Source organism: Platichthys flesus, chromosome 24 (assembly GCF_949316205.1).
Source record: "Platichthys flesus chromosome 24, fPlaFle2.1, whole genome shotgun sequence".
Classification (NCBI taxonomy): domain Eukaryota; kingdom Metazoa; phylum Chordata; class Actinopteri; order Pleuronectiformes; family Pleuronectidae; genus Platichthys; species Platichthys flesus.
This window is the reverse complement of record NC_084968.1, coordinates 4,530,091-4,546,621: the sequence shown is the minus strand read 5'-3', so window position 1 is coordinate 4,546,621 and position 16,531 is coordinate 4,530,091. Positions and strand designations below refer to the sequence as shown.

General features: G+C 41.0%; 4 protein-coding genes across 5 annotated transcripts; 3 read left to right on the top strand and 1 right to left on the bottom strand.

The window, feature by feature from the left end:
* Window positions 1-30: 30 nt before the first annotated feature.
* On the bottom strand, window positions 31-3,366 carry LOC133950235 (prostaglandin D2 receptor 2-like). Its single transcript, XM_062384491.1, has 2 exons — window positions 3,278-3,366; window positions 31-1,999 (listed from the first exon to the last, which is right to left on the bottom strand). The coding sequence occupies exon 2, from the start codon at window positions 1,949-1,951 to the stop codon at window positions 803-805; it is 1,149 nt and encodes a 382-aa protein (XP_062240475.1). The 5' UTR covers window positions 1,952-1,999; window positions 3,278-3,366; the 3' UTR covers window positions 31-802.
* Window positions 3,367-6,967: 3,601 nt separating this feature from the next.
* On the top strand, window positions 6,968-9,085 carry LOC133950069 (uncharacterized). The gene is made up of 4 exons (XM_062384241.1): window positions 6,968-7,633; window positions 7,721-7,846; window positions 8,440-8,474; window positions 8,926-9,085. Exons 1-4 carry the CDS (start codon window positions 7,039-7,041, stop codon window positions 9,043-9,045), a joined length of 876 nt encoding a protein of 291 aa, XP_062240225.1. The 5' UTR covers window positions 6,968-7,038; the 3' UTR covers window positions 9,046-9,085.
* Window positions 9,086-10,291: 1,206 nt separating this feature from the next.
* Window positions 10,292-12,650, top strand: LOC133950058 (immunoglobulin kappa light chain-like). 2 transcript variants are annotated; one of them, XM_062384226.1, is made up of 5 exons: window positions 10,292-10,385; window positions 10,494-11,183; window positions 11,271-11,396; window positions 11,989-12,023; window positions 12,483-12,650. In XM_062384226.1, the coding sequence occupies exons 1-5, from the start codon at window positions 10,328-10,330 to the stop codon at window positions 12,600-12,602; spliced, it is 1,029 nt and encodes a 342-aa protein (XP_062240210.1). In that variant the 5' UTR covers window positions 10,292-10,327; the 3' UTR covers window positions 12,603-12,650. The 2 variants fall into 2 exon arrangements, with proteins under 2 accessions (XP_062240210.1, XP_062240209.1); XM_062384225.1 differs by having other exon boundaries at window positions 12,480-12,650.
* A 1,230-nt stretch (window positions 12,651-13,880) lies between these two features.
* On the top strand, window positions 13,881-16,188 carry LOC133950272 (immunoglobulin kappa light chain-like). Its single transcript, XM_062384524.1, has 5 exons — window positions 13,881-13,938; window positions 14,045-14,734; window positions 14,822-14,947; window positions 15,542-15,576; window positions 16,028-16,188. The coding sequence occupies exons 1-5, from the start codon at window positions 13,881-13,883 to the stop codon at window positions 16,145-16,147; spliced, it is 1,029 nt and encodes a 342-aa protein (XP_062240508.1). The 3' UTR covers window positions 16,148-16,188.
* Window positions 16,189-16,531: the final 343 nt, after the last annotated feature.

Here is a 16,531-nt window from a genome sequence, read left to right as displayed (position 1 = left end):
AATGGGAAGTATGATATTGCAACAAATGAGAGCTTTTCTTTTTCTTTATTACCGTTAAGAACAGCTACGTTACATAATAAGTATTACAAAGGGTAGATATAAAATGCAAGGTGGGAAATATTGGAAACTGAAGCAGATACGCAATGCAAAACCTAAGACGTCCACTGTCACTAGCTGTAACCCACACAAAGATATGTTCGTGTCAGCTCCTGCAGCTACTGATAAAATCTGGTGTGAGACCACAAGCATTTTAAAACAGCTTCCTTCACAATAGAGAGAGAGAAAAACAGTAGCATAATACATATATACATCTATCAGATATACCCACGTAAAAACATTGTATTTGTTAGAGAAGGTCTAAAACATTTGAGATGGACTAGAGTTGTAAAACAGGCACAAACTTATATATAACATACTTGATTGTGATTCTGTTCCGTAAGTTCTAAATTAAATGTGGGCAACACATTATCCAACAAATACAAAAACAATATTTTGGTGGTGGGGAAACCTTCAAGTCATCTCATTGATTCTAGCTCTGGGACGTGCAGTGACGCGATGATGATGCACAAGTTTATCATTCAAACATTTACTCTTAAAGATATGGAATAAGACAGGAATGATTAACAAAGCTTAGACAATTTTAATTTCCAACAGAAAAGCCAGCGGTCTACTAATGGTCATGATAGCTGATGGTGCACAATAGAAATAACCAGTAATAATCCGTACTAGAAGCTGGCTAAAGAGTAAATATGGTGAGCTTTGGTTAAAAAAAAACAAGCACTTTTCTGTTGACTGCTGGTTCTCAGTGCAGTTGGTTCATCATTAGTTCAGTTGGTTCAGCAACATTTTCATACTGCTCCTGCTCCTGCTCCTCTGTTTTCAGACCGAGGGCTGCGACGGAAGAGGGCTTCTTTATAAACTCTGTGGTGGTGCTTAACGAGCTGCGGGCGGTGCTGCGGCGCCGGGCCAGTTCGGCCAGGTCCTCCGCCAGTACGCTCTCCATCACCGCACCCAGGGAATGTCTGATCTTGATGCACAGGTCAGGGCAGCTGAACACGTACAGAACAGGGTTCAGGACGCTGTTCAGGAAGCCAAGGGTCGCCGCGACCTGGAGGGACCCGCCTGCGAATTTCTGCATAGGGTGCCCTCTGGGAGATAACACCTCCATGATGATGAATAAATGGTACGGTGCCCAGCAGAGGACGAAGCTCACCACCACGGCTACCACGAGCCGAACGAAACGATAAGAACGTCGGTAGCCTCTGCGTGCCAGGTGGGAATACACGGTGATGTAGCTGAGGATGATGATTAGCAGAGGGATGAGGAAGGCTAGGAAGAGCTTCATGAAGGCCAAGGCCTCCTTCCGCTGCTTGCATAATGCTTCATGGTTAAACGGCTCACTGGGGAGGAATACATAATAATTGTAGTAACAGAGGATCTTCCCATTTGGAAGGGGAATGGTGTCACGGAACATGAAGAAAGGGATGGTGCAGACCACAGCTAAGGCCCAAATCCCCCCACATATCTTCTTCACGAGTTTGATGCTCCTGTGGTTCTGGGCCCAGACTGGTCTCACCACCACCAGGCAGCGGTCCATAGATATGGCCGCCAGCAGGAAGCCACTGACGAACATGTTGAGGAAGAAGGTGGAGGAGTGGATGCGGCAGAAGGTCCTGCCCAGCGTCCAGGTGTTGCCGCGTGCCATGTAGAGGGTGAAGAAGGGAAGGGAAGAAGTGGCGAGCAGGTCGGAGGCCGCGAGGTTCAGGATCCACACGCTGATGACGGAGCGGCGGACGTGGAAGCCCACCACCCCGAGGATGAGGAGGTTCTCTATGATGCCGATGGAAGAGACTAAGCCGTGGAGGGAAATGGCGAAAACGTTTAAAGAACTAATATTGCCTGATTGGTTTGATGGGTCGACGGTGAAGTTTGACTTAACACAGTGTGCCATGCTGAAGGGAAAACGTATGGATCCTTTCACTCAGGCCTTTGCTTTACACTGCAACAGAGATTAGATCATGTCAAACTTAAAAGGTGACAATTTCAAGTTATAAAGCAGGAAGAGCTTTTAAAAATATAATGATGACATGAAAATGTATGGAAAATTGACTCTAAAATACCTTATTTCTGTTGTTTTGTTCCTTGGAGCCCACCAATATTTTTCTCTTTCAACAGCAGTATAAAGCCATTCAGGCATTTAGTTATAGTTTAGTGCAAATGTGCTCAAGCAGTCACAATCAGTGGTTATTTATGTAAAACGCTGTATTTTAGGTTCAAATACATTCTGCACATCTATGTATATGCACATATATGTAAGCAACACAATATATATTGTGTTTCTTCCAGCTACAACAGAACAGGAGGTGAGAGGAGAATGACTTGTTTTTCTAGCTGACGCAAGCAGCTGTATGTAGTTTAAAGCTGTTTATTATAAGCTCTAAATACATGTATCAAGTGCGTTTATGTTGTTTTTTATAAATTCTTTGTATGCTAGTGATATAATTTAGATTATAAACAAATAAACAACAACTAGAGGCTTTAAAATGACTGTGTAAATGAGGAAAGGGAGAGGCCAATTCATCATTGTTTCTCACCACGGTTGTTAAATGTGGCATTCTCTGAAGTCGTCCAAAAAAAAAGTATGATTTATTTTTATCGGACAAACATGGGCTGATGATGGTTTATCCGTTTTTTAATATGGATCTTTGCAGAATTTGACTGTATGAGCAGTAGGTTGATGAGACAGCTCTGTAAGTCGAGAAGTTTCTTTCTTCTAAGAAAGGGGAATTTCTAAAGGTGTTTTTGCTCTGTCTGCACTGCTGCTCCTTATCTTCACAATCTTGTTTTTCACATTTACTGCATCCTCCATGTTCAATTTGTCTTCTAACCAACCATGTTTATCTCACCATGTTTACGAGTTTCAAGTTTAGTTGTAAAGCCTCACCTAATGCAAAATTAAATCGAAGGCGGATATTAAATCAAATTACATGGCAGATATATTTAAATTCGCAAAATCTGAAGTAACTGCGAACATGACTTTTTTTCAGTCGTGTGTTTGGATATCTGTGGTTGTTACACATATGAGGATGCAAACTTTGCAGAAAGAAAAAACTTCTACTGCAGTGTCTCAAAAGAGACAATAATCAAGCATTTCAAAATTACCATTTTTTAAAAAAAAAATGAATGAGTGAAAGAAGGCACTACATAACATTGACTTCACTTTCCCTCTGTACGCTTATGTAGGACCTCTTGTCACTAGAAAAGAAAAAACACTTACCTGTATGTCAGAATTTGATGAGGTCTGTTTCATGTTATGTTGCCGTATGACACAGTGCCCTGTACCAGCCTCAGTATTGTACAAGTAGGCCTACAGTAATAGGAAGTCAACACCTCTGAAAGGAAGTACAGTTTAGAAGAGTCAAGCCTGAAGAGATAGTCTTTTTAACACTTGAACATCTTTCCAAGAAGGAAACTGTAAATGAGGAAGTGGTGGTTAGTAATTTATTTGCTGACCTTTATGTTTTAGCGCTTTTTGTCTTTCTTCTTGTATTTGTGTGAGAAAGAGAAAGGTAGAAAAATGTTTTAATGTGTGCGGCTCAATGGAAAGTACTCAGGTTTATCATTTTCAGACCTTTTCCCAGACTGAGTAATTATCTTAATGACATCGTCTTTGTGCGTTGCTCCTTTAAATTTAATACAAGGTCTTCGCTGTTTCGTTTCAGTGCTTGTGTGCAGCTCAGCTCTTGAACAACAGGTGGCAGCAGACAACATTAAACAATTTTATCAACCCTTCATAATGATGCTGCAGAGTCACCCTACGGACTACGGAGTGTCAATCATCAGAGACTGCAGGTGGCAATCAAAGAGCCACACACCCAAAACTACAGATCTTTGATCCTTACTGGTGTTTTTTGAATTGCAGTCTATGGAAACCAGATATTTTTTGGAGCCAGCACTTGCCAGGTCTCTGTAGTATTACAGTTTTAAGCACTTTCGCATGAGTTTCACCTTTCACAGCCGGAAACTGAAAAAAGATCTTATGACACACAGTTCTTCTTCATGCAACACAAGCATTTGCTGTTTTGACAAGACAAGTATATTCACCGCAAACTGACCTACATTTTTTTCTAAATGCCAAAAGCACAGCGGGGCCATAAACATGCATCTGCAGACCAGTGTGGTGTAAAATAAGAAGAAACTGACCTGAGGTATCTCCGCCCTCATGTTTGCAAAATGACAATTTTAGCTTATGACATTGAAACAACCTTATGACAGTGCATAGCAGTCCATCACAACTCACTGTTCAAGTCTTAATAGTGTTTCCACCTTGTTTGCTTTCTATCACACCGCATCCTCTTTTTAATCTTGACCACACGGCCTGACTTACATTCTCTCAAATTAAGTCAGGGAGGTTAAATTTTCCATTTGAGCTTTGCCTTGGCAGAGAACAGCGATTGGTCCCGCCCTACTGTCACAACTCGCGAAGTGCGGCTTCAAGTAAGACGAGTGTTGGCCAGTCATGTCTCGCCTCGACTGAGTAAACAACTCCACAGCTTTTAACAGTTGTGTTTGGGGGTTTTCAAAGCACAGACCACAAACATCAGAGGACACAAATGAGTCACACGGTAGCTGCATGTGCAAACTGGGCTGTTGCATCTGCAACCATAAGAGTGAAGACCTGAGACAAACAGACTAAATGGCACTCAAAGCATTGGCGACTGATGCAGATACTTGACCACATCAGATCGTCAAAGTACTTTCACGTGTATCTACATGTTACAAGTTACAATCAGTGAGCGTTTCATATGTTTGAGTTGTGATCTATAAGTTATGTTTGCTTTAAATTGCAGCCACAATCAGGCTCAAGGATGTAATAAAGTGCAAAACATTATGTTGCTTTCAAGGCGATCTCAGACCGTGGGTGCATTTGTGTGAGTCTGTCTTTTATTTTTTGAATCAGCGATGAAACAATTACAAATAATTACAAGTGATTTGGCATTTAACCAAAACTTGCTCTGTGTAATACTGTAGACTTTTAATGTGATTACTTCCAAATACAAGACGATGGTGATGAGGATGATGATGATGATGATGATAAAGACAAAGATAAAGATAAAGATGTCCTGTTAACTGTCGGAACTCCTGCTACTTCTGACCTGAGTGGCATATGACGACAGCACTGCCATTAAACTGTTGACATGAATTATCGAAACTGTGTATTTGTTTGCATGGTTGTTATGTAGAATGTGTTCTGAGAGCATCAGCATCTCCGCACACAACAGTTTAACACCAGATACATGAAAGTCCCCTCGGATCTATTAATATCTCCAGTTAGCAGAAATCGCAGGTTGCAGCTTCCGATCTACAGCCGGCGCTCACGCTCACCTTTCACTCCTGTGGTGAAGGTGGCGATTTCTGCAAAGCACAAGTTTCCATTGGTGGAAACTAAAAGTCGTAGCAGCGCCTAAACACAGGAAGACCAGGCTGTGGGCCACAGCATCTGACAACAAACCCCATGTCTTGAATGCAGATAACAAAACATGCACGTGCTAAAGTCTTTTTGATGAATAACCACAATGAGCTTGGGTGATCCATTGCGGTCTTACAGTTACCCTACTCGTATGCTCATGTCAGGAAACTGATCGTAATGACATTTCCGGTTTGTGCTACTTAAGCTTTTTTTGAGAAAAAAGACATTCAGTATTATGTAGGTTCACAACTGCTCTGGTAGAAGAAGTGGAACTAATCCACATCAGACAGAACCTTCATGAACATGCATCTATTGTCACGACATGCCAGTCCTGTAGCTTTCCTCGGAAATGTAGACTCATTGTAACGTGGCAATTTTCATGCTGTTAGCATTTTTCAGAGAGATGTTTAAGGTTCGCAAAACAGGGGAAGGAGTAAAAAACATTCCCCACTCAACATCCAGTTGGTAAACTGTTTCCTCATAACAACATCGGGAGGAGTCAGGGTGTAGCTCACCCTCGTCACTTGCTGAATCTGTAAATCGGGTCTGTCGGCATCAAGCTCCTTTATCCTATTTATTATTTGTCATGGTGTATGTGTAAGAAGAGAATTCACTGAATTTACCGCAGTTCCATTTGAAGGCGGCGTATGTTTACCGGTCAGCTCGCAACGGACGTTACCCAGTGGAGCCAGACTTACCTGATACCGCGTCAAGGGTCGATAGAAAAAAAAACATATCAATACCTATTGGCTGTAAATAAAAGTGGGAGTGTCTGTTACTGGTGAAAATTAGGGTTTTCTAATCCTTCCATTCAAATGAGACACATCTTGTTATGATTTTGTCTACGTGAGCACTAAAAATGAAGAAGCCCAAATCATGAGTGTGTCTTGAGAAAAACATCAGATACACAACTTTCGACATCAACCTGTTGAGCCACAGCCTGTTTTTTGAAGTCTCATCTCGTGAGACGACTCAGACTTTTTATTTAGGCCACCTCTCCCCACCAATCTCCCCTTTATTGACACGACTCACGAACTTCAGAAGCCATATAAGTCTCACACACACTGAAATGTATTGAGATAAATAACATATTCCTCAATAAGTCTGAATCAAAGTCCCTCCTGAAAGCATATACAGTAGTATTTTCCAATTCTGCATCACTTACTGTATCTCTGTAAAAAATCTTCTCGTGGACACGAAATGTGGGGCAGGGTGGGAAACTGGTGACGTGATCATGCAGGCTCCACTCTGATTGGCCGACTCAGCAGTCTTGTGTCTGAAAAGTCGAGAAGGTGTAGATATCTTCTCCATTAAGCACAGCAACTCCAACAAAATGAACGATCTGACCTTTGCTCTGTGCATGGCATGTCTGCTCTTGGTGAGAATGGGTAAGTTGCTTCTTTTTTAAGGGCACTAGTGAGTTAAACTTTTATTCTCTGCCATGCGTTACAATGATCTCACTTTCCATTTTCTCCTCAGCTGATGTGACACCATCTTCACGCTTTAAATCAGCTAAAGTTGGTGAAGACGTGACTTTGGACTGTTTCTATGACGATGATTCTACAGTGATGCTATACTGGTTCAAACAGATTCTTGGACAGAAACCAAAGATCATGTCTAAGGTCTATAAGCACGACGGCGGTGATGAAAAGGACAAACTGACTGGTGAATTCAGGAATGATACGCGCTTTAAACTGGAAATTACCACAGGTAAAAATCATTTGAAGATCTCAGAAGTGCAAATTTCAGACTCAGCTACTTACTTCTGCATAACAGGCTTTTTATACACGTATGAGTTCAAGGAGAGCATCACTCTCAGTGTGAAAGGTTCAGGGTCTAACATCCAAGCTGTGGTGCATCAGTCTGAGAGCATCCAGCCAGGAGGCTCTATGACTCTCAGCTGTACAGTTCACACTGGGACCTGTGATGGAGAACACAGTGTTTACTGGTTGATGAACTCTGAAGAACCTCAGCCAGGACTCATTTACACCCACGGAGACAGGAACGATCAGTGTGAGAGGAAACCCGACACACAGACACACACCTGTGTCTACAACTTGTCAATGGAGAGACTGAACCGTTCTCATGCTGGGACCTACTACTGTGCTGTCGCTGCATGTGGACACATTGTGTTTGGAGACGGGACCAAATTGGACTCTGAAGGTAACTATAATTTAAGCAAAGACTTTGACATTTGTTAAATAGTGGTGTAGAGCTCAATAATGTCTCCTGATGTCTGGCTCTCTGCAGATGTGGTGGACTATCTTCCCTTGGTGTATTTCCTGAGCGGAGCTCTGGCGTTCACAACAATCCTGGTTGTTTCTCTGGCTTACACAGCACAAAGAGCGCTCAAGACAAACTGCTGCCAGGGCTCAGGTGGGGTAATCCTCATTATTTATATTTATTAGTGTGAATTCAGTTTGCATGATACTGAAGAATAATAGATATCTTCATGAGTTAGTGTTCCAACACGTTATTTGGACATCTAGATTCATTGAAAGACAGTAAGGAAAATCTCTTATGATTCATTCACACGTTACAATATTTGTGATCAATCACGTTCGCTCTTACAAACACAACCAAGTGCTACCTGAGGCTGATCAGTGGCCAGTTTGATTGAATCTAGTGGACGGTTGGGCCTTGGTGCCAGTGTGCGCTCTTCAAAGTGCCATTCTAGTTGTTCTCTAAAACAGATTATAATGGCAGCATCATACCTTCAGATTTGAATATACTTAATCGTACATTGCAGAAGATGACATTCAGGAAAACATTGTCCATGCCACAGATTGTGAGCTGTGATAAAGCGCTGTGGTTTGTTTCCTCAGTACTGCACCATGCCGTAATCTCAATGAAGGGATGGACACATATACTTCCTTACTTCTGATCCAACTATGTAAACAGAGTCACCCCACATCCAGTTCACTGCATCTTGAATAAGACTTTTGCTGTTGTCTTTTGTCACAAACTAGAATCTCAAGCAGCGGCAGCAGCTCTGAATGTGGAGGTAAGTGTTAGTGTTGCAATACTTAAGAAGCTGGTCTCAATATCACATGTATGACATTAGTTAGTGTGTTTTTGAAATCTAGAGGATTGATCATGGCTCATAACAGAAACTAACGATGTTTCAAACATCTTGGAACCTGTAGTACCATTTCTAACGTAGAGTAAACCACTTGGGATGTCCTGAACTTTCCATATATATTTACACCTCAACATTACTTTTGCAAAATTGTGTGTGTTACTTTGGGAATTGTCGCGCATAGACAAAATAGATAACTTTCCTTGTGTCTTAGCCCCACCTCCCAGCACCACATTCTACGGTCTTTTTTCGAATATCCAGGGACTTTGGGGTGAAGACAGATATTAACTATTCTGTTGTCAACACCTGTCTACATCAGTTATGTTTAGACACACATCCTCCTAATATGACAAATTCTTCTTTGATGTTTTGTTAGGGTCATCAAGATGAAGACGACCCACATTATGCTGCTTTAATGGAGCACAGCTTCAGCAGAGCAAGAAGACAAACAGACGGTGACGGGACTGAATGCGTGTACACCAGTGTAAAGCAGTAGATCTGAACATCTTACACTTCCATTTATGATGAATGTAAAGCTTCTCTATGCAAAACAAATTAAAGAGTTTGAAAAAAGACTAATTGATTTGATGTTGTCAGTTGCCATATTTTCCACTCCCACTAAATATAGAAGATACTTCTTGAACTTAACCCCAAGTTGTTTAACAATTTCCTACCTGACATGTCAGGATCTGTATTTAGCCTCCGTGTGGTCAAAAGACCGTCTGCTCTCTTTGATTGAGCGCTTTCAAACAGGAAGTCTCTGCAGTGTCTTCACTACACCCCAGCAGACTACTTCAAGTGAACAGCAATGAAATTACCAGAAGTCGACAAAAAACTACATCAGAAATGCTCTCATCAAGCAGTGTTGATGTTACTCTTATGTTAAATTGTTAGCTCCACTAAGGAGGTTATGTTTTCACCCCTGTCTTGGCTGGTTGGCTGCTTGGGAGAAAGACCGGACATGGGCCAAGAAACAACCCATTCAATTGAGGTGCAGATCTGGACAAAAGGGGCTGATCCAGGATGTTTCCATCACTTCTCTTCATTGCATAAATCTTAGAATAGTAGAAAAGTTTAGAGTTTAGTCCATGATTTTATTGTTGACTTCAGACTTTTTGATACCATGTGGTCCCTGTTGTTACCTCAGGTCCACGGAAAAGGCCCTAATAACCATTCCACATTCCCAGCTGGAGCAGCAGAGCACCAGGTCTTTTCTGTAAGAGCCCCCCCTCTTTGACAGACATATCTCCATCGGAAGATTGTTCAGAACTCCTTATCCTCTTTAAAGATACATTTTAGAGATGGGCTGTCTTAGTCCTTCGGGTCTGACTTCACCTCTAACTTTTATTAATATAATTTAATCTCTCTCCGATCTGACCATCTGATTGTTATTCAATCATGTTAGAATATATATATTTCCCCAAAAATGTTATAATCCGTAACATTCACCTCCTTATATTTGTGCTCTGATGTTTTCTTTTAAATATTTTCTATTGTTTGCCCTTAATTCTTCACTTTTAACTGGTACAGCACCTTGTAACTGTGCATTGATAGGTGCTGTATGAACAATTGAATACAATTGTAGTAGTAGTAGTATTATTTACTCTAACTGCTTCAGATGTCTCTCACCATTTGATTCTTTTAAAGAAAAAAGAATCACATTGAAGGTGGCAGTGATCATGTGATCATGTTGCCCTGCTGGCCAATCAACACAAGTCTTTACTCTGAAGAGAGGAGAAAGTGTCGGGCTGCTTGTCATTCACCACGACGATTTCAACATGAAGACATCTCCGGAGTTCGTTCTCTACCTGACATGTTTCTTTTTGGGGAAAATGGGTGAGTTGTGTGTTTTTTAAATATTCAGTCAGTCCTGATGATGATTACGATTTCATTTCTGTCACATAACATCAACACTTATTTGGCTTTTCTCCTTTTTCACTTCAGTTCAGATGCATCATTTTATCTTGACTGATCAAGACAGTGGATTTATATCAGCTGATGTTGGAGACAACTTGACTTTGCAGTGTTTCTATGAGAGGGATGACGAAAATATCTGTTGGTACAAACACACACCAGGACAGAAACCTCGAATTATCTCAAAGACTTACAAATTCTCGAAAGAGTTTCCGTTATTGAATGAATTCAAGGACAATCCACGCTTCACTGTGAAAACTAAGGATCTTGTTAGTCACCTAAATATCTCAGATCTGAAGCTTTCAGACTCAGCTACTTACTACTGTTTAAAGGATAAAAGATTTGTGTATGAGTTCATGGAGGGCGTCACTGTCAGTGTGAAAGGTTCAGGGTCTAACATCCAGATTGTGGTGCATCAGTCTGAGAGCATCCAGCCAGGAGGCTCTGTGACCCTCAGCTGTACAGTTCACACTAGGACCTGTGATGGAGAACACAGTGTTTACTGGTTCAAGAGCTCTGAAGAACCTCAGCCAGGACTCATTTACACCCACGGAGACAGGAACGATCAGTGTGAGAGGAAACCCAACACACAGACACACACCTGTGTCTACAACTTGTCAATGGAGAGACTGAACCATTCTAATGCTGGGACCTACTACTGTGCTGTCGCTGCATGTGGACACATTGTGTTTGGAGACGGTACTAAAGTGGACTTTGAAGGTAACTCGAATTTAAGCAAAGATAGTAAAATTTGTTAAATAGTGGTGTAAAGCTCAAAAATGTCTCCTGATGTCTGGCTCTCTGCAGAGGTGGTGGACTATCTTCCCTTGGTGTATTTCCTGAGCGGAGCTCTGGCGTTCACCACAATCCTGGTTGTTTCTCTGGCTTACACAGCTCAAAGAGCACTCAAGACAAACTTCTGCCAGGGCTCAGGTGGGGTGTTCCTCATTGTTTATATTTGTTGGTGTGAATTCAGTTTGCATGATATTGGAGAACAGCAAATATCTTCATAAGTAAGTGTTCCAACACGTTACTTGGACATCTAGATTCATTGAAAGACAGTAAGGGAAATCTCAAATGGTTCATTCACATGTTAAAATATTTGTGCTTATTCACGTTCGCTCTAACAAACACAACCAAGCGCTACCTGAGGCTGATCAGAGGCCAGTTTGATTGAATCTAGTGCACTGTTGGGCCTTGGTGCCAGTGTGCGCTCTTCAAAGTGCCATTCTAGTTGTTCTCTAAAACAGATTGTAATGGCAGCATCATACCTTCAGATTTGAATATACTTAATCGTACATTGCAGAAGATGACGTCCAAGAAAACGTTGCCCAGCCACAGATTGAGAGCTGTGATAAAGTGCTGTGGTTTGCTTCCTCAGTACTGCACCATGCCTTAATCTCAATGAAGGGATGGACACATTTACTTCATTACTTCTGATACAACTATGTAAACAGAGTCACCTCACTTCCAGTTCACTGCATGTTGAATAAGACTTTTGTTGTTGTCTTTTGTCACAAACTAGAATCTCAAGCAGCGGCAGCAGCTCTGAATGTGGAGGTAAGTGGTAGTGTAGCAATACTTAAGAAGCTGGTTTCAATATCACATTCATGACATTGGTTATTATGTTTTTGAAATCTAAATAACAGGATTGATCGTGGCTCATAACAACAACTAACGATGTTTCAGTCATCTTGGAACCTGTAGGAACATTTCTTACGTAGAGTAAACCACTTGGGTCGTCCTGACCTTTTCATATATATTTACACTGCAACATTTCTGTTGCAAAAGTGTGTGTGTTGCTATGGGAGTTGTCGGGCATATAAAAAATAGATAACTTTCCTCTGTGTCTTAGCCCCACCTCCCAATACCACATTCTAAGGGTGTTTTTTGAGTTTCCAGGTACTTTGGGGTGAAGACAGACTTTAACTATTCTGTTCCCAACACCTGTCTACATCAGTTATGTTTAGACGCATGTCTTCCTAATATGACAAATTCGTTTATATGTTTTATTAGCAGGGTCATCAAGATGAAGACAACCCACATTATGCTGCTTTAATGGAGCACAGCTTCAGCAGAGCAAGAAGACAAACAGACAGGGACGGGAGTGAATGTGTGTACACCAGTGTAAAGCAGTAGAGCTGAACATGTTACACTTCCATACATGATGAATGTAAAGCTTCTCTATGCAAGACAAATTAAAGATTTTGAAAAAGACTAATTGATTTGATGTTGTCAGTTGCCATATTTTCAATTCCCTCTAAATGTAGATTATACTTCTTGAACTTAAGCCCAAGTTGTTTAACAATTTCGAACCTGACATGTGAGGATCTGTACTTAGCCTCCGTGTGGTCAAAAGACCGTCTGCTCTCTTTGATTGAGCACTTTCAAACAGGAAGTCTCTGCAGTGTCTTCACTACACCCCAGCAGACTACTTCAAGTGAACAGCAGTGAAGTTATTTGAAGTTTACAGAAAACTATATCACCAATGCTCCCATCAAGCAGTATTGATGTTACTCTTATGTTAGAATTGTTAGCTCCACTGAGGAGGTTATGTTTTCACCCCTGTCTTGGCTGGTTGGCTGCTTGTGAGAAGGACAGGAAATGGGCCAAGAAACAACCCATTCAATTGAGGTGCAGATCTGGACAAAAGGGGCTGAACCAGGATGTCATCATCACTTCTCTTCATTGCCTAAATTGTAGAGTAGTAGTACATTTTAGAGTTTAGTCCATGATTTTAATGTTGACTTCAGACTTTTTGATACCATGTGGTCCCTGTTGTTACCTCAGGTCCACGGCAAAGGCCCTAATAACCATTCCACATTCCCGGCTGGAGGACCAAAGGTGACCAAGTCTTTTCTGTTAGAGCACCCCCCTTAGTCAAACGGATCTCCATAGGAAGATTGTTCCAAAAGTCCTTATCCTCTTTAAAGATACATTTTAAAGATGACCTGTCTTTGTCCTTTGGGTCTGAATTCACCTAAAACTTGTATTAATATATTTTAATCTCTCTCTAATCCTACTTACTATTTGTTATTTATTTATGTTTGACTATATTTTTTTACTTTTTTTTTTCATCTGTGACATTTATATACTTATTTTTGTGCTCTTATGTTTTCATTTAAATAGTTTTTATTGTTTAACCTTAATTCTTCACTTTTAATTTGTAACCTTGTAACTGTGCTTTTAAAGATGCTTTAAAAACAACTGAATAAAATTGTAGTAGTAGTAGTAGTATATACTCTAACTGCTTCAGATGTCTCTCACCCGGTGACTCTTTTGAAAGAACAAAGATTCACATCAAGGTAGCAGTGATCATGTGATCAGTGTTGACCTTCTGGCCAATCAACACAAGTCTTTACTCTGAAGAGAGGAGAAAGTGTCGGGCTGTTTGTCATTCAACACGACGATTTCAACATGAAGACATCTCCGAAGTTCGTTCTCTACCTGACATGTTTCTTCTTGGGTAAAATGGGTGAGTTGTGCGTTTTTTAAACATTCAGTCAGTCCTCATCATGATTACGATTTCATTTCTGTCATATAAAATTAAGTTATTTAGCTTTTCTCCTTTTTCTCTTCAGTTCAGATGCATCATTTTATCATGTCTCATCAAGACAGTGGATTCATATCAGCTGATGTTGGAGACAACTTGACTTTGCAGTGTTTCTATGAGACGGATGGCATTCACATTTATTGGTACACACAAACACCAGGACAGAAACCTCGAATTATCTCAATGATGTACAAATTCTCCAAAGATTTTCCACTATTGAATGAATTCAAGGACAATCCACGCTTCACTGTGAAAACTAATGATGTTGCGAGTTACCTTAATATCTCAGATCTGCAGCATTCAGACTCAGCTACTTACTACTGTTCAAAGAGTCGTTCATATGTGTTTGAGTTTATGGAGGGTGTCACTGTCAGTGTGAAAGGTTCAGGGTCTAACATCCAGGCTGTGGTGCATCAGTCTCAGAGCATCCAGCCAGGAGGCTCTGTGACTCTCAGCTGTACAGTTCACACTGGGACCTGTGATGGAGAACACAGTGTTTACTGGTTCATGAACTCCGAAGAACCTCAGCCAGGACTCATTTACACCCACGGAGACAGGAACGATCAGTGTGAGAGGAAACCCGACACACAGACACACACCTGTGTCTACAACTTGTCAATGGAGAGACTGAACCGTTCTCATGCTGGGACCTACTACTGTACTGTCGCTGCATGTGGACACATTGTGTTTGGAGACGGGACCAAATTGGACTCTGAAGGTAACTATAATTTAAGCAAAGACTTTGACATTTGTTAAATAGTGGTGTAGAGCTCAATAATGTCTCCTGATGTCTGGCTCTCTGCAGAGGTGGTGGACTATCTTCCCTTGGTGTATTTCCTGAGCGGAGCTCTGGCGTTCACCACAATCCTGGTTGTTTCTCTAGCTTACACAGCACAAAGAGCGCTCAAGACAAACTGCTGCCAGGGCTCAGGTGGGGTAATCCTCATTATTTATATTTATTAGTGTGAATTCAGTTTGCATGATACTGAAGAATAATAAAGATCTTCATGAGTTAGTGTTCCAACACCTTATTTGGACATATAGGTTCATTGAAAGACAGTAAGGAAAATCTCTTATGGTTCATTCACACGTTACAATATTTGTGATCAATCACGTTCGCTCTTACAAACACAACCAAGTGCTACCTGAGGCTGATCAGTGGCCATTTTGAGTGAATCTAGTGGACGGTTGGGCCTTGGTGCCAGTGTGCGCTCTTCAAAGTGCCATTCTAGTTGGTCTCTTGAACAGATTGTAATGGCAGAATCATACCTTCAGATTTTAATATACTTAATCGTACATTGCAGAAGATGACGTCCAGGAAAACGTTGTCCATGCCACAGATTGTGAGCTGCGATAAAGTGCTATGATTTGTTTTCTCAGTACGGCACCATGACTCAATCTCAATTATAGTGATGGACACATTTACTTAATTTCTTCTGATCCAACTATGTAAACAGAGTCACCCCACCTCCAGTTCACTGCATGTTTAATAAGACTTTTGTTGTTGTCTTTTGTCACAAACTAGAATCTCAAACAGCGGCAGAAGCTCTGAATGTGGAGGTAAGTGGTAGTGTTGCAATACTTAAGAAGCTGGTTTCAGTATCACATGTATGACATTAGTTAGTGTGTTTTTTAAATCTAGAGGATTGATCATGGCTCATAACAGAAACTAACGATGTTTCAAACATCTTGGAACCTGTAGTACCATTTCTAACGTAGAGTAAACCACTTGGCACGTCCTGACCTTTCCATATATATTTACACCTCAACATTACTTTTGCAAAATTGTGTGTGTTACTTTGGGAATTGTCGCGCATAGACAAAATAGATAACTTTCCTTGTGTCTTAGCCCCACATCCCAGCACCACATTCTACGGTCTTTTTTCGAATATTCAGGGACTTGGGGGTGAAGACAGATATTAACTATTCTGTTGTCAACACCTGTCTACATCAGTTATGTTTAGACACACATCCTCCTAATATGACAAATTCTTCTTTGATGTTTTGTTAGGGTCATCAAGATGACGACAACCCACATTATGCTGCTTTAATGGAGCACAGCTTCAGCAGGGCAAGAAGACAAACAGACAGGGACGGGAGTGAATGTGTGTACACCAGTGTAAAGCAGTAGAGCTGAACATCTAACACTTCCATACATGATGAATGTAAAGCTTCTCTATGCAAAACAAATTAAAGAGTTTGAAAAAGACTAATTGATTTGATGTTGTCAGTTGCCATATTTTCCACTCCCACTAAATATAGAAGATACTTCTTGAACTTAACCCCAAGTTGTTTAACAATTTCCTACCTGACATGTCAGGATCTGTATTTAGCCTCCGTGTGGTCAAAAGACCGTCTGCTCTCTTTGATTGAGCGCTTTCAAACAGGAAGTCTCTGCAGTGTCTTCACTACACCCCAGCAGACTACTTCAAGTGAACAGCAATGGATGAACAGAAGTTGAAAAAAAAAAACTACATCAGCAATGCTCTCATCAAGCAGTGTTGATGTTACTCTT

Bases quoted from the DNA above. Each gene is read 5' to 3' on its own strand.
- LOC133950058 (XM_062384225.1), top strand. From the start codon at position 10,328: ATGAAGACATCTCCGGAGTTCGTTCTCTACCTGACATGTTTCTTTTTG. The intron at 11,397-11,988 runs GTGGGGTGTTCC...GTCACAAACTAG, and splicing joins AAACTTCTGCCAGGGCTCAG to AATCTCAAGCAGCGGCAGCA. The intron at 12,024-12,479 runs GTAAGTGGTAGT...ATGTTTTATTAG, and splicing joins CAGCAGCTCTGAATGTGGAG to CAGGGTCATCAAGATGAAGA.
- LOC133950069 (XM_062384241.1), top strand. From the start codon at position 7,039: ATGCTATACTGGTTCAAACAGATTCTTGGACAGAAACCAAAGATCATG. The intron at 7,634-7,720 runs GTAACTATAATT...GGCTCTCTGCAG, and splicing joins GACCAAATTGGACTCTGAAG to ATGTGGTGGACTATCTTCCC. The intron at 7,847-8,439 runs GTGGGGTAATCC...GTCACAAACTAG, and splicing joins AAACTGCTGCCAGGGCTCAG to AATCTCAAGCAGCGGCAGCA.
- LOC133950235 (XM_062384491.1), bottom strand. From the start codon at position 1,951: ATGGCACACTGTGTTAAGTCAAACTTCACCGTCGACCCATCAAACCAA.
- LOC133950272 (XM_062384524.1), top strand. From the start codon at position 13,881: ATGAAGACATCTCCGAAGTTCGTTCTCTACCTGACATGTTTCTTCTTG. The intron at 13,939-14,044 runs GTGAGTTGTGCG...TTTTCTCTTCAG, and splicing joins TTTCTTCTTGGGTAAAATGG to TTCAGATGCATCATTTTATC. The intron at 14,735-14,821 runs GTAACTATAATT...GGCTCTCTGCAG, and splicing joins GACCAAATTGGACTCTGAAG to AGGTGGTGGACTATCTTCCC.